Raw genomic sequence first — 24,890 nt, 5'->3', positions numbered from 1 at the left:
AGCCTCCATTAAAACAGAATTAGGAGCCAGTGACAGTTCTAACGTCCTTTTGAAGCACAAGAAAAGTCATTGATTTTGTACATATAAAAGTCTTGAGTTCAAATTTGTTAAAAAAAAAGAAAAAGCCATTTTTAAGTCAGGTTGGCATTTAGACATTGCCAAGGCATGGCGAAACCAATGGAGGAGGGGGGGGAAGAAAAGAATTTCAGTAGAGAATTTAAATATTACAAAAATATCTTTTTTTTTTTCCTGTTTTCTGTTTCCTTTTTTTAAAATGCAGCAGGATGCCCACTTGCTATTGCTAACTGAAGCATGGAAAGAAGGTAGAGACCAGTTGTCTTTGATCCTTGGATATTTGAAACAAATTCAGTGTAAAGCTGAACCAAGTTTACCACACGAACAGCGGTGGCAGATTTATTTCACTTGAGATACAAATGCATGTCCACATGACAAGCATAATCTGACCATGAGGTGGAAGAAATGTTTGTATAAGTAAGCGCAGGGAAATAGGGAGAGAGAAGGCTGGCATGGTTAAACATTCTGGATTCAGAAATGCAGTGCCCCACATGTGCCTCTGCACACAGGCCGTGCATGAGTCTGCACTCCCCATATGCAAATATGGCACCTTTCAGCAAGATGATCCAGAATTAAGAGTTTGGTGGCCCACTTGTTTAAACTGTTAAGATTACTCTTTCGTGCTGTTATTCTTCTTCACTTTCATTTCCCAGTTCCAAATCAGAATCACCATTCATTTCCTTTTCAACAGTCATGTCTTGTTCATCAGATTGCTCCTCTTTTTCCTCATCTTCATCCCAGTTTTCCTGGGGAAAAAATAAACAGGAATGTTTCAACCTTTGACAGTCACACAATTTGTGTTACAAGCAAACAGAAGAACTGATCCATCTCCACTTACATCAGAGTCTTTATCTGCAATCATCTCATCATCTGAGCCTTCCTCCTCCGAGGACTCTGCAAAGAGAAAACCCCTCAGTTTGGAGAACTGACTTTAAAACATCACTGTACAAACAAAGCCCAACCCCACATGCTGCTAAGTCTCCAAATTGTGCTATTTCAATTCCAAAACTAATTATACCTGAAGATTAGGCTGATCAACATGAATTAGGAACAAATCACTTCCGTTATGATTATACAGTATGAAGCTGCAGTAGGAAAACAAGGTCAAATTGGAAGTGTACATGCGCATACACTGACACACGTAGGCTACCTTGATGTCCTGCTGACTCAAACACAAAACTGCCTCGGTTATATCTACCATAGCAAAGTAGCAAGAAAGGTGAGATTGCCAGTTAAGCAGTGTACTGAAATTCCAATTAACAGATTCCTTAATTTGGAAGCAGAGAAAGAAGGAAGGACCAACCAACTACAAGACATCTGCATCACTAACCACTGACTTTCCTGCCATGGACTTCCCACAAAAACTCCCTACTTGTGATTGTACACTAATAGGTAAGCACAGGAGTATGATAAACAGCCATCAAGTATCAACTGTCACGGGAATTCAGGAGCTGAGCTACACCCAACATATAACACTTACCATCTTCATATACCAGCTTTGCAGTCTGATTAACCTCGGATACATCCTGAACTGTTTCTGATGCTGCAACCTGAATGGAATTTGCAGGTTAGCTTTAGATGCAATCACATATTCCAACCTTAAAAGGCAATAAAACTCATAACAATGTAAATGAAATCTACATCAAATTTAGCACACATTAATTCATTTATAGTAGTAGTTTAACAGCCAAAAAAGTACAAAGCGAAATTTTAGAGGCATCTGTTCTGAAGTGGCCCAGTACTTCCTATTTTTTCCACTTTAAAACTCTATGAGTTAGTATACACATTTGGCAGGAAAAAACATGTCACGCTTCCAGTGAGCACAGACTGACTAGACAGACAGTTAAGTGTACCGCTCTGAGCATTATCAGCGTAGCTGTACAGCAGCTGCATTAAGTTCCCAATGATAGGTCCCATCAGATGTAATCACAACAGGAGGTTAAGTCTGCAACCCATACTTCTGCACATCCATGTTACTTGGTTGGAACTGGAACTCACCTGGGTGACAAGAATGAAGAGTCTTCCATGCAGACGGGAAAGCTTTTGCAAAGTTTTTACTCTGCTCTCCATTAACTGGTACAGCATCCCCAGCTGAGGAATAAGGTCTGGCAACTTGAGAGAAAAGAAGGATGAGGAAAAATGAAGCTGTTAATCAACACATCACAGATGTCTTATTTTTAAATTTTTAAACTATCTTTGTATGTCTGGGACAAAAAAACCCTTGTCACGTTACTCTGACAGAAGGCAGAGCTGAGAGCTCACAGAAACCACCCGCAGCCTGACCGGTTAACACTTAGCCATGTTTAGAAACACCTTCTACGTTCAAAACATGGCAATTCTTACACTACTTTTGCTTTCCACAGTCACTGCCAAAAGCAGGTGTCAAAAGCACTAGTCGGAAAGCAGTGTAAATGGGAACTGCACATACACCAGTGTACAGAGGCAGCTTCAGCAACATGTGCAAGTTCTGACACACGGCAATCCTATAATAAATGGGAGAAAGGACTAACAGTGCCAAAATGCTGGTTTCTTAACTGAGCAAGAGTGCTTTATCCATCACTTGTAAGGCAAGGCTAGACTTCAGTCCAGAAGCTATGACTTTGCTTACTACCCTGCCAGCTTTGGCACATCTTTACCCTATAAATCTGGCCATGCCCAAGACAGTCTCAAGATGAGCATTAAAACAGCAAGGCAAATTTAGTTCTGTAAGATTCAGCGACACAGGCTAGATTACTTTTGACAATAATTTTGTTCCCTAACTCTCACAGGTATGACATAACTTATCTTGGTTTGACTTTGGGATGACTATAATTATATCACAAATGACTAAAACAATTTATAACCAATATGCAGCTATTTGGCAAAAGTAGCAGAAATATAGCCCTCTATGCATTGATTTGGGCACTGCCATATGTGGAGAGCAGAAGACAGTTTCCTGAAGGCAGAACATACATATATTTAAACATTTAGATCTACGTTTAGTTACGTGCGTTAGCAGTAATGCAAAATACTTACCGTGGAAAGGTAGGATGCATGTAGAGTAAAAACAGATTTCAGCCATCGAACCATTAGTGAGGCACTGGAAAAGAAAAATTAATTTTGTCAGAGATACTGGCTGAGAAGCACCCATTTTGCATTCTAGATGCTAAGTAGGTTCTATAGAAAATGCTCCTCTTTCATTACATAGAAAGATAAATGCAGATGGAAATACAACAGTCTGGCTATCCAGATGAGACACCTACATAAGATATTTGTTAGGAAACAGACGTCTAAGTGAGGGATTAAAGTAGGCATGTTCAGGGGTCTGTGTTTCTGACATCTTTTAGGGGAGGCTTCAGTGAATAAAAGATCAAAGCATGCTACTTTTTTCTCCACCCACCATGAGGGAAATTTTATTTAAAAACACACATCACGACTGAAGGACAGCTAGTCTCAGCAAAGCTATCCTTATAGCAATATACCGAGATGGGAGAGGGGGAGACAAGAGCTGTTTTTGTTATTAAACACAACATCAGGAGATCTCTAAATATATTTGATAATATATTTGATAATTAAACCACACAAGCTATATATCTGATAGTTATTTTACACATTGATCAGGTCCACAGTGTTGATATTCTGGGACCCAAGATACATTCTCAGGGTTATACACTTACTGCAAGTATCCTTTTCCCTTTGTAATTTCACTTCAGCCATCCTGGCAAAGTACTGCCTTGATAAAAGCTCCTTTTTGCACCCACAATCAGCTGAGATTTTTTACTTTAAGATACTGTAGTTTAATTACAGTTCCTATGGAGATCAATCACATAAGTGGAGGGAGGGACCATAATGCACAAGCTAGAAAAGTTTCAGGTGAATTAAACTGTAGTTGAGTTCTCTCTTACCTGTATGGGTTGCCCTGCAATCTCTTCGTTAGCTAAAAGGACAAAAACAGTCAGCAATGAATAGCAAACATAATGAACTTTAAAAAGCAACATAACATCCATGTGACAGTCCCAATACTGGGGCAGAAAGATCTCCAGACATTTGAAGTTTGAGAGGATTAACCATTGCCAGGCTCCAGAACATTACATTGCTGGCTCTATTCACAGGCTGATAACCTGCAGAGGCTGTTTCATTATTAAAATAAAACTGGAACTCTTAACAGGCAATGTATCTAGTGAAACTTAAAGCTGGCAGGAATAAATAGAAGGAAATCCCTTTATTTATGTCTCTGTGTATCTGCTTAGTAGAGCAGCCATTACAGGGTGAATGAGCTGGGGAACAAGGTAAAGGCTATTTCACAGAATAAATATCGAGCTCTGGAGAAGACAAGTTACATGTAGATCTGTCCATCCACTGAGATTACACAGTCAAACACTTGCACGTAGACCCTCTGAAAAATGTCCCAAAGAAACACTGCACCTCATTAACTAAGTCTAAGGAGGCGTCACAACACATGCTTCAGGGAAGTCAAAATATTCAAAACCAGACCATCTGCATAATTCAGTTAAGACTGGTACCACAAGTAAAAATTCAATCTTACTTGTGGCCAGCACATCAAAACACAAGTTAATAGTTAGATTCTTCTTATGTTACAGAATGTCATACACATAAGAGCAGCTAATCAAAGTTCAATTAATAAAAGTAATGTCTGATTAAAATATTTCTGCCCGAATACAGGTTTTATTTAATATCACTGAACAAGCAGTTCAGAAGCCAGATCTCTTTTAAAGTTATTACTAAGTGATGTCATACAGCTTAAATATAGTAACTGGGCTTCTGAGCTATCTTCAAAAGAGGAAAGAAATTGCCACTCAATTTCCAAGTGCTATCTAAAATCACTGCTCTAAGTGCATACTCTAATGTTCTTGCTCTCATGCGAGTATCTAGCATATTTATGCTCATATAACTTCTCTAGCTAGCACTGATATTTTTAAAAAAAAAGATGTAATTGGAATTGCCATGGACTAAACAAGCTTTAGCTTAACCTCTTTCAGTTCTTTTTCCCACATAATCACTTAAGAAAATATTACATGATCAAATGCTCTTCCTAGCTTTGAGAGTGGCGTTTTGTCCTTTGGCTAAGTTTCAGCCAGAGAAGATGTGAGTGTAGCAGAGATAAATTAAGAGCAACCTCTGTCCTGTAAAACTACCAAATTTCAATGGTAAAAATAAAGAGGCTACCCTGGATTTTCCCCAGCTAGAACAGAAACCAAACGTGGCTTGTATGACAGTAAAAGAAATACAGTCTCTCCTACCTCATGCAGCAGTGGAATGACAGCATGTATAGGCATTCTGGCTACTGTGTTCTTTATTACATTTTCTTTTCTTGTGTTAAGCACTCTCTGTTAAAATGAAAAAATATGATCAGAGAATCAATCAGTTTTAATATGTGTATGAACAATAAGCACAATCCAAAATTGCTGGCTTTAAAATCTTTTTTCTACTCCACTACTGTTGTACACTAAAAGATTTACCATGAAAAGGAGTTAGGAGTTTTCAAGTCAGCTACCATTAACAAAATAAGACACTTAATTAACCCATTTAAAACAATCTAGCATTGCCTCTAGTCCACCCAGGCCACGTTAGAAATGAAGCATCACAGGCACATTAAAACCTCCCTCACTATCTTGTGTGCTTGACTTCTGTGAATAAATGCTCTTCTCCACTATTTGTGACAAGTAATTTCTAATCAGCATCAAATTCTTAAGATTTCATTTCCCTGCCCCAGAAATATTATTTCCTCCTAGTCCAAGTGCAACAGTAAGCTTTTCAAGTGAAACTGTTGTCATCATGCATTTTTCAAGCAGTATTTCCAGGTTTTCCAAACCTGGAAATGGTACACTCAGGAGACCAAGCACAGATTATGCTCCTGCTCAAGCTAAAGGCAAGTTGGCTGCATTAGTAGCATCCCTTGTAAAACATCTGAACTGTGACATAACAAATTTATCGTAAGCAGAAGTGCCTCAAAGTTTATGGACTGACACAGAAAGCTAATACTGCTCCTATCATTTATAATACTGCTGCCTTGAGCAGCAAATCAGCAAAAAGCTGGGGAAGAAGCAACAGGTTCTTGATTGTTGAGCCTCCCCAGCTTTCAGGAAGGCTCCCCACAAGCCTCAGTGAACAGATTAAACAGCGTACAATGATCGTGTAACACTTACATTTAAGATTTCTGCATCGTTGCTTTCCAAGCCCTGAACCAAAAGTACTGCGAAGCTATCTGTTTGTGGAAGGCCACCTGGAGTTTTTACTTTGCTCACATCAATATCCAGTGCCTCTAGGCGCTCTTCAATGCTCTCCTGCAGACGGTAAACAAGGGCAGTGCTGTTTCAGTGCAGTTTCTCAGAAACATCAGCTGAAAGCCAAGTACCTAACCTACAGCATTCCCCCTTGATTCTGCTGGAAAACAACATAAATCTTGCATATTCTTTTAAATGCAATGAAAAAGAACGGCCTGAGCACAGAAGAGAAGTTTTGACTAAAAAGCAGTAATCCAGCTTATACAGAGAGACAGACATACGCTTGTGACAAAGTTCTGCAGGAACATGGCAAAACTACAGGTAAGGCACACAGAGCCTGAAAGAGGGGAAGGTTTTGAGCAGAGGGAAGCCTCTTTGATACAAAAAGATGGTATCATTAACCTTGCTTCCATGCCAAACAAAGCAAGTTCAAGTTCACCTAAAGAAGTTTTAACAATGATTTATGAGTCTAGTTTCTCCATTATTGATGTGTTTAAAAGAGGAAGAACTTTACCGCTGCCTCTCCCGGTTTCCTCTTCTTTTTCTTCTTCTCCTTTCCCGAGGATGGAGTTTTGACAGCTGTACTATGTCCTGGAATGCCAGGCACTAGAACTTTGGTGTCTGAGTTCACAACAGGTGTCTTTACCTAGTGAAAGAGATAACCACATTTGCCTGAATTAATAATATCTCAAGCTTTCTTCCAATTTAAAATACTGATTTTATTCCAAGACTCTCACGTACAAGGTAAAACAAGCCAGCCACAACCCATTTTCTAGACGTATGTATTAGGAAAGTCACACATTTTTAAAAGCAATTAATAACCTCAAGCAACAGTCAGCTAATTTTCATAATTAACTAAAGAAATGGTCTCTTTGGAATCACTTGTGATTAATTTTTCTTAGAAGTTTGTTCCATAGCACTCATCAAACTAAGTGATTGTATCCAGCAACAACTATTTGGATGTTTGCTAGCAATAGACATGACGTGTAGGAAGTCAGGCCCATAAACCGCATGCAGATTAATTCAGCTTCCACGGGCAGGTAAGGACTGATCGTGAACAGAGGCACAATGTTACAGTAAAAGGTAGTTACTATTCACTTTGATCCCACCAATTTTCTTCCAGAGATTGCTCAGACTCAGAATTCAGTAGTCTGAATTACGCTATGATCAGGACACCAACACAAGCTATGGTATCCATCCTCAATGAACACACGAAGGAGATAAAATTTTGAAGGGAATATAACTAAGCGCTCCCTTGCCCCACAGAGGATGTCAGGGAGTATGCCAGAATGCTACCTCCAGAACACTTCTTAAACAACAGTGCTTCTTTTTTAAAAAAAATGCAGGCCTTTTTTTAAAGTACCTTCCCAAACTTCCATACTTGTAGGAGCCCTGCTGGGTGCCCACTGAAGTGATACAATCTACTACAGTAAGCAAAGCAACTTCCATGTGCTGTGTGTAAAAGTAAAAAAACCCTTGCTTTTGTAGCTGAAAATTTTTACTGTCAAACAGCAGCAGTGTTAAAATGCTACCCCCTTTGCCCACAACACTAATCACTGACCTGCTCCCCACAAGGCATGCTCAGACAGCCAAGAGAAATGAGTCTTCACTGGAATTCAGCAAAAAGCGAAACCAAAATGGGTATCATCACTGCATGCCAGGGAGCTCCTACACCTCTCACTGCACTTCAGCTCTGTTGCCCACCAGCTCCAAGACTGAGGAATCAGCACAAAACCCCGCCTGGCTGATGAACAGCAGATCCAGTAGGTAACTTGAGGGTTAGAAAAACAACGCTGTCTGCTCACTTCACTGATACTGCATTTCAAATCTTCAAGGCCTTGAATATACACACTGATTAAGAACTTCACAGCCCATCTCTAAACGCCCAAAGGATCCTGCATGACAAAGTGGTGGCAAGTGGCCTCAGTGGACCCTGTTGCCATACAAGTCTCGGGCTCACATTCCCAGGTTCCCCTGTGAGTAGGAACGCATGAAGGCCACCTCAAGAAAGAACGCAAAGGATGCCCTCTAAGGCTCCATTACACCTTATTTAGACTCTAAAACAAAACCATCCCAACCTCACCCCAAACCATGAGGGCCAAAGAGGCTGTGCAAACTGAGAGACCCCCGGGGAAGGGCTGATCTCAAGCAGAAAAACCATCCGCCAGCCCTGTCTACCAAGCAGACCTGCTGAGAACAGGACCTGCTATGAGCTACAGGAGGGTAACTCTGGGTGAGAGCATACCAGGACACGCAGCAGCCATGAAGCACACTTTACCCACACCTGCCCAAGTGCTGTGGACATTTGTAACTACCACTGCAGCTCTGAGCAGGTCCACCTAGCAAACCAACCTCATTTTAAACAGCAGCAGCAAATTCTACCATTTCCGAAGTAAAACAAGCGGAGCAACAAAATCGCATTCCATGCAAAGCTCACCTTTGTTAGAGCAACATCTGTTTTAAGTGACAACACTTTCTGGATGTCCCTTACCAAACATACATGAGATTCAGCGGTGTTCAAAGACTAGAAGGACAGGAACAAAACTAGTTAATACAATTGAGACTCACCCCTGTGATTCATTATGCTACTGAAGAGAACAAATTCCCAAGGTATAAAGTAGAAAGAACTTTCTTCCACTCTAGAACAGCAGCTGCTTTGCACATCTGCCTTTTGGTACCAGATCTGTACGCTCTCCAAAGATGCTCACAAAGCTAAACTGAAATTGTATTAAAAAGTTTCAATGGCCTAACTCAGTAACAGCTGAAATGGCAAGAAACAGACAGCAATAATGTCAAGTCATATTTTAACTGAAAGAATGGAAGAACAGAAATTGCCTTTCAAAACAGCTCAGGGGCAATAGCTATAGCTCCCAGGAAAGGGGGAAGGGATAAGCTTTGTCTTGTTATACAAAAAAGAAAAAAAAAATAAATCCCTCCAGCTGAGTGCAGTATGCAGTCCTTATTACAAAATCCAAAACCTACTCATTAAGTTTTACATACCACTTTCTCTATGATGGGCTGTAAGATGTTTCCATACACGAGCAGCAGAGACTGTTTGTCTGTGCAAAATGCAGCTGCTAGAATAGGGACTGGTTTTGGTGTGGAGTCCCCATCATTTCCAGGCGTCGCTATCTGGATAGTACAGTTTGATGTTAAGGGTTTTTTGCAATAACTGAAAAAAAAAGGGAATGAAAAAATTCCAAGACATTTAGCTTAAACACGTCAATATCTTGCATATCCAAGCACCTTTCATTAGCAGCTCCCCAGCAAACTCAGCCAGTTTACACCTTTTACAGATGGCTAAGATGAGGTACTGACACACAAAATGTTGCTTAAAGCCACAAAATGCCAAATACAGCACAGTCCCCAACAATTAAGTTCTCCAAAAATATGTCCAGGAGCTCAAGACAAAGAATCAGCTAGAAGCTGGTCTGCGAACAGATACAAGAGCTTAAAAGGCAACAGCATGACAAGACTGCGTTTTGCCTTACAGTAATCCCAGACCTTTCCCAAAGACAGCCTCAAGATGAATACTAACTTACCCATTTAAGATATGTTCAAATAAATGCAACTGCCCATCTCTGCACACAACTGCTAACTTCACAGGCTGAAAGAAGGCACAATAAAAGATTTTAATTAGATCAAAGGACAAATATCCCATAAGTACAGGATATCAAGAGACAGTTGGCAAGGCTATGATTTGACTTTTTTCAGTAACTAAACACATTAAAGATGTGTCTTTGATCTTCCTTACAGATTTACTTACATCTCAGGAACATTTAGTACAACTATCAAGAGACAAAAAAACAACTCTTAACTGTACTTCACTGTATCTCTACTGATATATCCAAATTCGAACATTTTGCACAGCAGCAGACATATGTCACTACAAACAGCAAAGCTCCAGAAATATGGTACCCAACATGTCTAGAAGCACAGGTCTACAAAGGCGCTGACATAGTAAATATGCTTAGAGGAAAAAACTGAGATGAGTCCTTTGAGCAATGAAATGCCAGATGTACATTACAGAATACTCTTATCTCCAGTACACACAGTAAGAGGGAATAACTGGAAACACTAGAAAATATAGCATGAAACACTGTTTGTAGAAAAGGCATGGAAACAGTTTCTGAGCATGTTTTACATGCAGACATTTTCCACAAGACTACTTTGAAAGACTCTTACTTGTACTTGCGGAAACTGAGAGACCTGGGGAATGCTCACTGCTACTCTGAATTAACTAGCCTTCAATGAATTAAAAATGCAGTTACATCACCAAAGCCACTCAAGATCAGAAGAAAAAGGACCATACCCAAACTGGACTTTTAGAAAGAATTTTTTTAGTGCTTTTTGCTGCCAAGTTCTAACAACTATTTTGATTACTAACTTGTTCTAAATAGGGCACAACTGACATTTCCATTATCACAAGCAAAATTTCTGAAGAAAACACTGAATTTGCACTTAGCTTTGAAAATTACTATTTCAAATTATCAGCTTGAAAAATGCACCTGTAATAAATATCCTTACAGCCATGAACTGGCATTCAGATCTCATCTCTGCGTAACAGAACCCAAATGCAAACGAAGCTTTTTTCCTTACACCCTTAAAAGGAAACTGATGTGACAACTGAGAAGTGTTAATGTATTTCATAACAGACTCTTGCTCCTACCTCCTCTTTGACTTCTGATACAGACAGGTCAATAAAAGTTGGTTCTTCTGTTACTGTGAAAGACATCACAGCATTATTTTCTTTCCTAACTGATCTGATCTGCCTGGAAGACACAAACAGTGCACATTATTTACCATAGTACAAGCGGCACCCTTTGAAGCTGAAAAGCATTATAAAGCCTAGAAATGACCAGCAACTGTGGTAGTATCTACCCTACCCAACATTACTCATGCTGTAATTTCATCTTTCGGCTTAGAAAGTACTCTAAATTCCAAATGCAAAGTAAATCCCAAGTGAAATTCAGCAAGAAAGAAAACTTAGCATAAACCTTACATTAAGTACAAAGAACAAGGAAGCCTATTACACAGTGTGTTCTTGGCGTACATTAGTGATTCAAATGGCAACTGGAAGCAGCTCAGACACAGCCAAGGAAATTCAAGTCTTCATTCAACAATCAGCGAGTTGAAACCACCATTTAAGAGATCACCACTGCATTCCTCCAGAGTGCCCCCTGTGCTTAACCTTCTGTTTAATCAGAGCTCAGAAAACACTTGTTGAATCTATCTTCCACACTGATCATAATTAAAGGTACAAATGAGGAAAAGCTTACATACCATACACTCAGTAATCGGTCATGTATAGCTCCAGACAAGAAATAAAGCCCTGTAATTCCATCAAAGGGCTTATTGTCATTCGTAGGTTTCACTGCGGTAAACATTAATGATGACACTGATGTAGCATGGCCTGTGAAATGCTAAGAGGAAAAAGAAGAATCTTCCAGTGATTGCCATAAACAGTCATAGGGTAAAAAATTAAAACATTCGTTAACAAAGTACACTTCAGTCTTTCCTAATATTATCAACTCAACAAGGACATTTCAGTGATTATTTTCTTTTTTTAACTAGTGATCAGCTTCCTTGCATTTCTGTATTTCAAGGAAACAGATCTTTTCTAACAAGTTCTTCTAACTCTCTAGATATTTATCAGAATTTTAAAAATTAAACAGGGAATCAAAGGCAAATTCACTGGAACTAAGCTCATGCAAAACAAATCACATCCACCTGTACTGCTGTTATTGTCAGAAAGCATTTCTACACATACACAATTTTACACTTCAACTTCTACAATGAAACTAGATTCCCAGTTTTATTCTCAACTGTAAGATGAACGCACAGGTCTGCTGATACACAAAGGCTGTTCAATACCCTCCCCACCCCCAGAAAAACCAGTTTTTCAATCTACTTTCATAAATAATGGTTTTGGTCAGCATAGGATGCAGACATACATGGTAGCTGACACATGCCAGCAGCACGTCCACAGTAACAGCACAGTGTACACACTTACCTGATAGTCATTACTAGAGGATTCAGAGGCTAGCTGTGTCCTATCTGCTAGCAGACAAGAGAACACCGCTGCACTCACGGAACAGCTAAAACATGGTAATTAGCTCGGGTCTGAGCCCTGCTCAGTGAACACCAAGGGGTTTACTCCTATGCCTTCCAACTGTTCCAACAGCAAAATGGATAATGCCACCAGGCACATGAAGTTTAGCAAAGAAACCTGAAGGCTTGAAGGAGGGACTCATGCTGAAAGTCAGGGAGCTCACACACAAACCTGTGCCAGCAGTAACTAAGACTGCGGTGAATGGAGTTGTCCTGCTAGAAGGGTATGAGAAAAAGACCCAATGAAAAAGATCAGCAGCCAGCTTTCTGCTACAGGTTTGAGAAAAGGTGCTGGTAGCATGCTCAGACACAGCCAAGGAATTTAACGTCTTCATTCAACTCTCAGCAAGTTGAAACCACAGTTGAGGGTATCATCACAGCAACAGCTTCCAGCAATCCCAAAACTGCCAATTGTCTCAAGCCCAGTGAAATTTCCAGATGTCCTGTCAGGACACACAAGGTACCTACTGTCACCAACCAAGAAGGGTATTTTTTGGCATCTAATTTAACGAAGTTACTTACTCTGTAGACTTCTTTGGTCTCCAGGTCCCACAGTTTTATAGTTCTACCGGCTGACAGCAGCATTTTCCCATCTGGACTGATGCATAGAGAGGTGACACTCCTATTGTCACCTTTCCACTTGCTAGAATTCAGGTGGAGAGGGTTTGTACAAAGGGAGAAAGATGGAGAAATAGAAAAACCAGTATTAATTAGCATAATCAGGACACACATCAATATGCTGGAAAATTTAAGGTAAAAATTATTTTTAAAAAGAGAATTTAAGTAGTCAAAGATGACACCGAAGCTATTCTGCTTCTGCTCCTCTCCTTCAAATTAGTTTACACAAAATACAGCAACTCAGAAACATAAAGCTATTGAACACTGAACTGTTTAGTTGTTTTTTTTAAATATTTGCTTATTCTGTCCTGAATTCCTCTCTCAAAGTTCTCCACTACTCAAAACAGGGTAAGAGAAGCCATACCATTTGAAGATTTCTCTTTGTACCACAATCCAAAAAGCTGATACCAACCCATTCAGAAAGGCCTTCTCAACACTAAAATTCAGAGTTTCAAGGCCCATTCAGTTCCTGGCCCATCTCTCAGGTCTGTCAATGACACTGATAATAATCAACTTCACCTTAAAGGTCTATGGTTCAAAGCAGTATTAAAAAAAAAAAAAAAATAAAAAAAATGCTGTCATGAAAAGCTTGCATCCCTCACAGACAAAACTGCAAGGTAAGCATTAACACAAACCCTTTACATTAGGAAGTGGGCCGCAAGCCACCACATTCTGATTGTAAACAGCTGCTCTGGAAATAGTTCCAAGTCACTTTCACAAGTCCAAGCAGTTCCTCTCCCATCTCCCAAAACAGAGCTCATTTACTGTATCACTTCTGATTACATTTCATAGAAGCAGGAAGTTTTACTGCCTACAAACTTGACAAACAATATTACACCTTATGGACAGTGTGACAAGGTTTTATATTCTCTTCCAGAGAAAAGGTCAGGACTAAGAATTTCAAACCATTTCATAACGTAAGCCAAGAAGGTATTATTAAAAGTACTAAAAAGACTAGTCTAAACTATACTGCAGAATATAAAAAAAGGCAAAAAATTCATTAGTTTTTACTTTGGATACTCTTATTACAGTAAAGTTTTAAACAGGGTATCACAAAACAAGAAGCTGCATAAGAAGATGTACAGAATGCCTCTGAGTATTCAGAGTATTTAAGACATGAAAAAGCTACAACCAGAGAAACAAGAAGTCACCCTGACTGTTTTAAACTACCTCTCTCCAACACCTCATCTTGCTTCTTCAGAAACTCTTCCCCAGCAGCCTGTCCCTCTTCCAGAGGTTTCAATGTGTGCTGCACACACCTCCTGAAGTGGTTCTATGGACTTCCACGTCATTAAGAAATTCAAGCCTAAAGCCATGTGGTTTCAGTTCCCTATCTAGCAGTCCATACCTCTATACTAACATGTCCAGAAGCCTGCAAATCAAACCCAGGAGCAACCATTCTGAACTCTGTGGGGTATGTAAGGATTCATTTCCAGGTCCTGTCAAGTGTTAAAGACTGCAGGCAATTTCACATGTACGTATCGGGCACGAGCAATTATTTAGGATGATTTTTTCCATCTAGTCTCATTGATTTAGGTAAAATTTTAGAGAACTGTTTTCCTTGACTCTTTCCAATTTAATTTACCTTGGGTATGACTTGTAATAGCACCAGAGACAAATTTCAGGTAAAAAGCATATTATATTCCTGGTGTACTTTTAATGTATACACTCCAGGAATGATTTTTTTTGTTGCCATCTTTAAAGAATACAACGCCTCTAACTAACTTTTATAACCAGAGCCCCCTAAAAAACAGCAGTATGGGATGGGGGGCAGAGGGAAACACCCAAGATGAAGCTTGACAGGAAAAGTTCCCACATTTCCTGAGGAAGCAGCATGACTGGGACCTATCTCAAGTATTTGTACATGAACATATGTGCTATGGGATACAAACAGGATGAATTAGATGCACACAGGCAGCTTCAGAGCTTTGATCATGCTGGGATCACAGAAAAACAGTGGGTAACTTGCAAGACAGGAATGCTGCAATAAATGGACCTTTAGGAAGGCAAAAAGGAGAGAGGTTTCTCCACACAAAAGGGTAGCTTGAATGCATGGAATTTTCCTTTCACACAGGCAAAGGGCCAGTGGAGAACTTACAGTTAAGTATGAGAGGAGACCAACAAGGGCGATGTGGTGGGCATCTGCTACAGATTGTCCAGTTAAAATAAATAAATAGGTAAGTTTTCATAATTCCATGCCCTGGTTCTTCTAAGGGGCCTTAACCACCCCAGCAACTGCTGGAAAAGCAGCATAGAAGGGCACAAGCAGTCCCAGAGATTCCTGGCAAGTGCTGAAGACCTTTTCTTGATGCACGTGTTTTACAATCATACTATGAAAAGTGGTTTACTGGATCAGGTACTCAAAGAAAAAAAAAAAAAAAAGAAGGAAAAAAAAGAAGAAACAAAAGGGAAGAATTAATCAGGAATGTGATGGTTGCTGACAATCTCCAGCTATAGCAACCACACGACAATGGAATTTAAGACCCTAAGAAAAACAATAGCAGTATAAACAGCAGAATTACAACCCTGGCCTTTTAAAAGGGCGGACTGCAACTTGTTCAGAGAACTGATTGGCAGAATCTCACCGGAGGCTGCCCTCCAGGAAAGCTGCTTGCTCTCCTAGGATAACTTCCTCAAAGCAAAAAATGGTCCATTCCAAAGGCCAGAAAATCACCAGCTATTGCAGAAGGCTAAGTGGGTAACTCCAGGCTCAACTCAAAAACACAAAAAAGAAACACAGAGAAGGTGAAAGTGGAGATAGGTTACACAGAGGAATATAAAAATATTGTCCAGGTATGCAGGGACAGAATAAGCCAAAGCTTAGCTGGTGTTCCAAGCCAGCAGGGCATATGAAGGCCAACGAAAGGACATCTGGATACAGCACATCAGGAACAGTAAGATGATGACCAAGTAAAGTGTGGGCCTGCTGCTGGTTGTTGTAGGGACCCATTCAGTACACAGAAAAGGCTAAAGCACTAAAGAGCAATACCTCTGAGGCCTCCCATGATCCAGAACCTAATGCCAGAGTCAGAGGGAGCACAGCACTCCCCATAGCAAATGGAGATCAAATTAGGGATCACAACAGCAAATCCAAGATATGCAGCTCCTTCAGACTGAATGGGATGTATCCAGAACTGCTAAGGCCAGTGTTATTACAAGATCACACTATCATTGTAGGCAGCTACATAGCTCAGAAAAAAATTCTGATGACACGAGGTGGGGGGGTGGAAGACAGAGACAAAATATATCCACAAGGAGAATCCAGGAAACAGGGAAGATTATACAACAAATCCACCTGGAAGCCACCTCCAAGCACACAAAGATCAAAAAAGTGACTGGGAACATCCAGCATAGATGTACAAACGGCAAATCGTGCCTAACCAACCTTCTTGATGAGAGAAGTCTCTCAGCAGATGAAAGGAGAGCCACATATGCCACTTAACTTTACTTTGGCAACACTTGTGACAATGTCTCACATAGTATCCTTGCAGCCAAACTGAAGATATACAGACTGAACCGACGGACTCTAGGGAGGGATAAGATCTGGCTGCATCACTGAATTCAAACAGTTGTGATCACTGGTATGATCCAGGTGGTGGCCAGTTACTGGCATCACTCCCAAAGGACATCCCAGTATTGTTTAATATCCCCAGTAATTGCCCAGGTCTTCATTAATGACCTCAAAACAGGACAGAATGCACACATAACAAGTTCACATTCATACCAAATTAAGGAGAGCAGTTGACATGCTGGAGGGCAGGGCTGCTACTCAGGGGCATCTCAGCAGACTTGAGAAGCAGGCTGTCAGAATTCCAAAGCTAAAAGAAAAATGTAAAGTCCTGCACATGGGATGGAAAAATCCCAATACAGACTGGGGACAAACGGCTAGAAAGTAGCTCCACAGAAAGCAGCTTGCAGTCCTCATGGTCAAGTTGAACATGAGTAAGCAGGGAGTCCTTGTGGCAAGGAGGTCAACTGCCTAGTGATCTGCATTAGCTACAGCGCAGTCAGCAAGCCAAGGAAAAGTGATTCCTGTCCTCTGTGCAACACTTTTGAAACTGCATCTGAGCACTGTGTCCAGTTTGGGACAGTACAAGTCAGTCATGGACATAAGCAGAGTAAACCCAGTGGAGGGCCACGAAGGCAGCTTAGGGACTAGAGCACGTAATTTAAGTGGAACAGGTGAGGGTAGATGCGTTCAATCCGAAGAAGAGAAGGCTAGAGGGAGATTTTACAGCCATCTTCTGCTACTTGGCATCAGGGTCTCAATGTAATACAACCTAAGGATGCACCTCTTTTCTAGGGAAATCAAAGAGGCTATTTGACAATGGGCTGTCTGCAGTGCCCATGCCAACTTTAACAAAACCAACAGAGTTGCAGGAAGGATAACACAGCAGTGGGAAATGTTACGAAAACCAAACAACAGCATAAGAGGAAGGTGAAGGTGCCATCACACGTTAGGCTTTTACTGAAGTAATATAACCGCGGTCATTAATAGAAATCTCTGTTTCTTGAAGTTTAAAAACAGTTTGACTTTATTATGAAAGAAAATAAATGCCTACACCAGGTATCTTGTTACTCTGCACTCGGCTCTATTTTGCACAACAGTACTTTAAATAGTAGTAGCCTGCTCAGACAGCCAAGTGGAATGTCCGCACTGCACATCAGCAGTTAGCGAAACCAAGTGGGTTATCATCACAGCAAGGCCCTTTGAGCAAAGTCAGGAACCGATTTAATTGGGATGAGGTGTTCCAGTACCTGCTCCCCATATTTTCAAGGACATTTTCTAGAATTTAGATTTTTCAGTGTCACAAAAGGGACTGGAAGCCCAAGTCCCACTAAGTGTTAGCATGGAGGGACCCAAATCCCTCTCAGTGCAGTCACTACTTTCATCCAATCTTTTCAATACACTGAGGAAGAAACCAAACTATGAGAATTACTCTCTTACCCCTTAATAAAACCACTTCCAATCTCAGAAAAGTAATACCCAACAGTCAGCTTTGTACAGTGGGCATGTAAGCCTGGATAGCAGAGTGCAGCATTTCCAACAAGGCCTCACTAAAACCTGTGAGGGATGAAAATACACAAAAGCAAGCGCAAACAAATTTGGCTGAAAACAGACGTCACTTACCACTTTACTTTGCAGGTCTGTGTGTTCCATTCCACGATGTGTTTGTCCTCTGAACAGCTATATAAGCAGCAGTTGTCCTGATGCCATTTCACACAGTTTACTCTATTGTCATGACCACCATCCTACAAAAGGTAAGAGAGGGTCAACTCATTAATAAATGAAGTCTTGACTACTGAGTCTTCCCCACACCAACGAGAACAAGCTACTCTCTTGAGAGTTTAATTCAACACTGGTAACTTGAAGAGAGTGTGGTTTTAAAGCTCAGTGTAGATACACAATTACATAAGCAAAAGATATTTCCTATTTTGATAGGTACACATAAGTATTTTAATTAATTCTTGTTCCAGCACTTCAGAGTAAACAAAAAAAATGGTCTTGCCCGCTATGTTTATACACACAGCCAAACAAGGCTGTGTAACAGCATGAAATTTGCTCACAGGAAAGCCTAGCACAGATGTCTTGCTGACAGCCACCCAAGTGCCTGCTTGCTCAAGTACATTCAGAGATGAGTTGCCTTCCTTTTACGCTCAGTATTCAAGGGCGTGCTATCAGTAGACCAGAAGACCCTACCAAAGGGGCATCATTCACCTCTCAACAACCAAAATTTCGGCAGCTCAAATACACCCTCTTTAACTGTTTATGAAAATATTTCCTGAGGTTTATAAAATGTCACTATTTGAATCAGCACCAGCCAGTTCAGACTACTCTGTAAAGTGTCACTGCAAATCAGCTTTGAGCAAAACAAAATACATCACAGCAAGACATTCTGTTCAATAAGAACAGCTAAAAGTGACAGCTCTTACTCTAGCAGGAATATCTTTTCATTCAACCTGTCTGTAAAAGCAAAATGCTCACCAAATAACATCTGCTACCCCACTCATAAAGAAGAGCGGCCAGTGTTTTCAAACTGACTGAAACTGTAAATTTTAACCTTAAAGTCCTTTATTTTGTTCAGTTTTCAAGCATAAATACAGCTTTTCCATAAAACAGAGGTGAGATTTGTTAGCTAGTGTGACTTGCATGTATCATGATTATAAGAAGTCACTGCTTTCTCTAAATTCATGTACATTTATCATCCTACATACAATTAACATTTTAGAAGCAAAAGTATGCCCAAGTATCTCAAAGCAATGCAGTCATTCATACAGATTTATTTTGCCTGTTATGTAACTCAAGACTAAAACCAAAGTCAGGAGTAACAGGCAAGTTACAAATAAGAAAGGCAAAACGAAAATCAGCATCTCTTATTCGATAAAGACCATGTGCTGAAAGAGCTCAAAAGCTTCCACAAGGGAGGTAAGTTTACAGAAGAGTCCACCAACACAACACCTTCCCAAGAGTCAATGACTACTTCAGTCCTGTCCTCCCCTCCCACAATACTGTGCAGGCACCAAGGCTGCAACACTCCCACAGAGGACTTAACTCTCCAGTTAGGCACTTCATCATTACTGTTATTTTTCATGTAAAACAACAAACCCATGCATAATGTTAAGGTATTGCATTAACTCTGAAACCAAGATTTCTTAGTGTATACATACCGCCCCCAATACAAAAACTATATATAAAATATATATAAAACTATATAAAATACATATAACATATATATAACAATACAAAGATTCCCAAGCACCTGAATTATTGCACCTCTATCCATATACACAGCTATTAAGAAAAAAATATATCTGAATAATTAGTTTATTTGTCAGCAGCAGAAAGAACAGCATAAACTGACTGAAACCACCAGTGTTTAGTAGCATGTGATGAAGAGTGCGTTACTTACTAGCTTGCTCTGTAACTCTCCCTTTACTGTGCTGTACAACAAAATGCTACCAACTGCTGTACCAATGGCCAGGATATCTAACTGCTTGTCCACTTCTGCAACTTCCGACTTCCGTTTTTTCCTCTGCGGGCCATCCTGGAAAATTGAAAAAGAGAAAACATCAAATAAATCATTCTCACCAGATAATCTCAGCGTTAAAGAAGAGGGGGAAAAAACTTCTGTAAGTTTGAGACCCAGTCAGCCAGCACAGACTCTGCTAAGATGTAAGATGAAGACACTGAAGTGCACAGCAAGCTAGAAATTCATCTTGTACCTCCATGTACGAGGTAACTAAGTTGCTATGAGTCACCTGGAAACATTTGGTGGAGGCCATTTTGCTAGCCTAATGACCACATACAAGAGGGGAAAAAAATGACGTTTTCATTCACGGTTTTTGTCCCAGAGGCACAGGTAAAGATTAACACGATCAGAATACTTCACAAAATAGAACAGATTGTCCAAGAACTGACATGTATTTTCTTCTCAAAAGCTGTTCAGAAGAGTCTTGCAAATATGAAGTATTCATAATGTCTCTTAAAAAGAAAGTGCTACCCCACTTTGCAGAGGGTAACAACCAGGACTGGAAGCTGAGTGCTCCGTCCAAGCCCTGTTGGCAGTACCAGAGGTCCTCGTAGGATCAGGCAATTCTTAAGTCTTCGCTCTCTTGCTTTGCAAGTGCTATCAACCACTTCAAGGAGGGATTTCACTTCATCTCTCAACCAAAAACAGGTGAGTGTGGCACATCACTGGGAAGGGGAGAAGGAATAAAACTGGCTCTTGAGCATGTCAAACTAAAATAAAAGAGGGCAAAACAGCCACTACATTTATTCTCATTGGGTTAATCCCACATAACTCATTACACACACACAAAAGGAAAAAAAAAAACTTTTCAAGGACTTTCAAAGGAAAAAAGTACCCATACCTAATGATACTGATTAGTTTTTAAATTGGACTTTGGTAAGGCTCTTTACATTGTTATGTCACAGCAAAGCATTCTCTCCAATTCAAAAAAGACCAAAATTATACAAAAGCTAATGCTTCCTCTACCTAACAGATATATCTGCACTGACGAGCAGCCAGAAGCCAAAGGAGACTCTGATAAAATGTGAGCAATAAGCTCTGTGCAAGCTCCATGTGGTGAAGCTAATCTCTCATACAATCGACACCACCCAGCAGATGTAAATAATTTTTAATCAGGTCCAGAGATACAATGACAATCAGAATTTGATAGTTTTCATCACAACTAAGATTTAAAGGTTTAACAGTGCAGGATAAGTACTTTGGTTCTTTGTGTGTATTAACAAAGACAACACCTTCCACAAGAAAAAGGGTTTAGGTTTAGGCTAGTAAATACCAAAATGCTATATAGATACTTTTACATATTTTAACAAAAGAGATCACATTGGGTTTTTTGCAAGCATTCATTTAGACTTCATCTCTCCTGGTAAAGAAAAGTGCTTACAAAATATTATGAAAACATAGGTGCTGAGAAACCATCACAGTGACAACGTACTATCAAGTAAATCAAGCAGGTTTTAAGACAATATATGAGAAAATACTCAAATAGTTAAATTTGTGGCAGCTATGCCAACTAAGCCATCTTGAAACTGCTGTCTGACATGCAAAGACAAGGACCACATAGCCAGTGGAGATGCAAGTACAGTTGATGTGTTTTCTGGTACGTTCTGATCTCTCTGTAGTTTTACAAATTACCCCCCCCACTCCCATGGCAAAGCAAAACTACAATTAAGAACAGATTTTATTCTCTTTCCTTGCATAAATCTTCTAACTAAAATTTGTTCACCCTCCATTTCAGTTTGTTATGGGAGATTTCCTGTGAAACAACCCAACAGCACAACAAAATCCCCCACCAACGTCCACAGTTACTTCCAGAGTCAAGAAGAAAGCTAAAGGCAGTGAAGGTTTTTCCAATTACTTTTTCACATTTATTTCTTTAGGGACCACTCTTTATCAGCATTATCATTGGGGTATTTTGTCTGAATTTTTTGCAAGAAATACCAATGGAAAATTCAGACACCAGTTAATGTTGGAGATTATTTGAGAGAACATTCCAAGAGCTAAAAAAAAGTTTTTAAAAAAAATAATCAAACCTCTCTAGCCTGCATTAGATTAATGCATATTATTAGGGCATATTGTACGCATTAGTGCATACAGACTGTCAACTGCAGTAGAGATCCATGTGGGATTCACTTGTGGATCAGGGTCTTAAATATAAGAGCAGCCAGTTTTCATGGATAAGACAGGACAGGGCAGGGCAGCTGAACTACACCAAACACCAGTTTCTTTCCCCCCGCGCAGGTTTATGGAAACTCAATCCTATTTAGAAATCCTCCAACTCTGCCTGAAAAAGCACAATGGCTTAATTGGCAGAAACAGTTAAAAGAACTTATCTGAAAAGCAACTGCATACCTATTTTCCCATAACACTCTTACTTGAGTCAGCCACCACCTTTTTTTTTTTCTTAATAAGAAAACCAAAACAAAACAGAAATCCAATTTCTGCTGCTCATGTGTGAACTAAGGCACTTCAAACACTGAAATGAGGGGAAGCCTGAAGAGTCTTGAGAGCTGAAGATGACAGAGTAGTTGCAGCTTATTAGGAAGAAAGTGGAAGAAAGTATTTTAGAAGTCGGTGGCCCACATACTCTTGCACAAGGCACCGCTTCACGGTGGAGGAGGAGATCAACACCACAAGCAGGAAGCACTAACACTGTAAAAGCACGTGTGCAGGCGACATCCCAATAAGCCACCACTGCATCAGCAGTTCCAGGGCCTGCATTTCCAAACTTCATTTCTAATATTCCCCTGTAACACATGGCCTTCATTAACATGGCAGGAGTCCAAAATATACTTAGTTTAGGCGTAACTTGGCCAAACACGATTTATAGATACCTGCTGGCACAGTTTTACTCCTGAACCTCAGATACTAGCACTACCTACAGAGATGTCAACTCTTCAGGAATTAAAAGACTAAATAATGTCAGAAACCCCACATTCAGTAAAATATATTTGGCAGAACCTTCACAGCTTTAGTTCTTCAGTTCAGTCTAAGGACAAACCAATGAATTACAAAAGTTTATGGCATAACTATTCTGATAAACAGCATGTTTTCCAGCTCCACTTGAAAACATACCAACTTTCAAGCAGGGGAAAGCATTTGAACTACTGCAATAATTAGAAAGCGCTGAGAGGTAACCAAATGCTGTCTGATTAAGTCCATTTTCCATACAACCCTAAACCAGGTTAAACTGAGGCATCTGTGGGTTTTAGAGTCTCTAGAAAAGGGCTAATTTTAAAAGCCACTCAAAAACCTCCTGTGCTTAGATTTATTTCACACAGGTTAGAGTAAACCCGTTTTCACATGCCAGTTTCAATTTATTTAAGAGTGAAGAAGGACCTACACAGCTCTGCAATTGTAACAAATGAACAGGTTAAGGACAACCTAAACTAACCCTTTCTGCCGCATTCCTCAGATGTTCTGGGAGTTTTCATAGTTCACACACTAAGCCGCTCAACTGAAAAAATGTGACAGTATCATCTTCCTTTGGATTGATAATGCATGTATTAAGTGTTTTGAAACACCTCTTAAGGCATTTCAAACATGTTAAATTATTTATGTACTAAAACGCATTTTAAAATGCCCCCTCCCTACTTCTTATAATAAAGGGGGTGGATTTCACATACTTTATCGAAGGGATACATTTTTTTCCTCACAAAATGCTATGTTCTAGCTAAAGAAAATAGGATTACTTCAACATGAAGAGGCTGAATAGGTACCTTACTGTATATACTCCAGATATTTTCAGATCGAGTGTTCACCATGGTGAAGTTAAATAAAACAAATTCAAGATGGAGAACATCCGAGCCCTCAGATCTATGCTCTGGATAAAACTAGTGAACACCTTCTTTCAGGATTGCCGAGAAGACATGTCACAGCACAGCAGCTTGCACGGCATGGAACTGCTTCCAAGCCAAGGGGAAGGAAGTGTGGAGAGATACGGCCTTTACCGGGATGTGAACCGTACGCAAGCTATGTGGGTGCACAGCAGCCAACCTGCGCTGTAGCATCACTTTTTCCCTACGGTGAGATGTGCCATCAAGTAACGTACCTTGCTCCTTCACGAAAAGCTTCTTCCATGCAGGTTATAAGAAAGACAAATGATTTTATACGATCAGCGCTTCTCTTGATAGCCCCCCGTTGCTTTTTTTTTTTAATAAAACCCAACGATAAAAGCTCCAGCGCCGCTTCCACCACCACCACGTTAAAGCTTGCCTGGCGATGCTCCTCTGAGAGGCGCGGATCCCCCCACCCCGCGGCAGGGGCACGGCCCGAATACCGCGGGGAGGACGGTAGCTAAAGCCGGCGACGCTGCGGGCCCCCCCCGCCCGCGGCTGCTCCCGCTCCCCGGCCCGCCCGGCCACGCCGACCCCCGCCACATGGCGCCGGGAGGGCGGGGTGAAGCCAAGCGGGCCGCGGCCACGCGTCGGAGCTGCTGGGGGCGCCGGGGCCGCCATCCCACCCCTTCCACCCCTCCGGTGCCCCCCTCCCCCCGGCCCCTTCCCTCACACACCGCCTGTACCTTGCTGGGGGGCGGCCTACCCCCCGGCGGGGCCCAGGCCAGGCAAGTACAGGCAGCGCTGAGGTGAGCTGAGGGCACGTACTCGTGCTGCAAGCGGCTATTCGCCGTCTCCCACACCCGCAGGCGCCCATCGGAACCGGAGATGGCGAAATAACGCCGGTCGCAGGGGGAGAAAGCGCACAGGGCCCCCGCCGCTGCCGCCGCCATGGCGCTGCCTGCCCGGCCCTCCGCGCCGGCGCATGCACGGGCCGCGTGCTCACCCCGCGCGCCTGCGCCGCGCGGCCCGAGCACGCCACAGGGTGCGTCATTGAG

At 41.0% G+C, this 24,890-nt stretch overlaps 1 protein-coding gene and 4 non-coding genes across 5 annotated transcripts; all 5 read right to left on the bottom strand.

Moving 5' to 3' along the window:
* Positions 1 to 383: 383 nt before the first annotated feature.
* On the bottom strand, positions 384 to 24,830 carry WDR43 (WD repeat domain 43). Its single transcript, XM_056357297.1, has 18 exons — positions 24,579 to 24,830; positions 19,940 to 20,074; positions 18,160 to 18,281; positions 12,933 to 13,053; positions 11,583 to 11,722; positions 10,969 to 11,071; positions 9,842 to 9,906; positions 9,300 to 9,471; positions 8,737 to 8,823; positions 6,814 to 6,945; positions 6,222 to 6,359; positions 5,316 to 5,402; positions 3,960 to 3,991; positions 3,091 to 3,154; positions 2,074 to 2,187; positions 1,556 to 1,625; positions 914 to 969; positions 384 to 821 (listed from the first exon to the last, which is right to left on the bottom strand). Exons 1-18 carry the CDS (start codon positions 24,783 to 24,785, stop codon positions 702 to 704), a joined length of 1,965 nt encoding a protein of 654 aa, XP_056213272.1. The 5' UTR covers positions 24,786 to 24,830; the 3' UTR covers positions 384 to 701.
* LOC130157866 (small nucleolar RNA SNORD53/SNORD92) lies at positions 7,877 to 7,955 on the bottom strand. Its single transcript, XR_008825072.1, has one exon. It is a non-coding gene; the product is annotated as a small nucleolar RNA SNORD53/SNORD92 (small nucleolar RNA).
* Positions 11,380 to 11,463, bottom strand: LOC130157864 (small nucleolar RNA SNORD53/SNORD92). Its single transcript, XR_008825070.1, has one exon. It is a non-coding gene; the product is annotated as a small nucleolar RNA SNORD53/SNORD92 (small nucleolar RNA).
* Positions 12,710 to 12,793, bottom strand: LOC130157868 (small nucleolar RNA SNORD53/SNORD92). The gene has a single exon (XR_008825074.1). It is a non-coding gene; the product is annotated as a small nucleolar RNA SNORD53/SNORD92 (small nucleolar RNA).
* LOC130157867 (small nucleolar RNA SNORD53/SNORD92) lies at positions 17,656 to 17,732 on the bottom strand. Its single transcript, XR_008825073.1, has one exon. It is a non-coding gene; the product is annotated as a small nucleolar RNA SNORD53/SNORD92 (small nucleolar RNA).
* Positions 24,831 to 24,890: the final 60 nt, after the last annotated feature.

Source organism: Falco biarmicus, chromosome 12, assembly GCF_023638135.1.
Source record: "Falco biarmicus isolate bFalBia1 chromosome 12, bFalBia1.pri, whole genome shotgun sequence".
NCBI classification, from domain to species: domain Eukaryota; kingdom Metazoa; phylum Chordata; class Aves; order Falconiformes; family Falconidae; genus Falco; species Falco biarmicus.
Note: the sequence above shows the minus strand (reverse complement) of the source record. Positions and strands in the feature narration are given on the sequence as shown.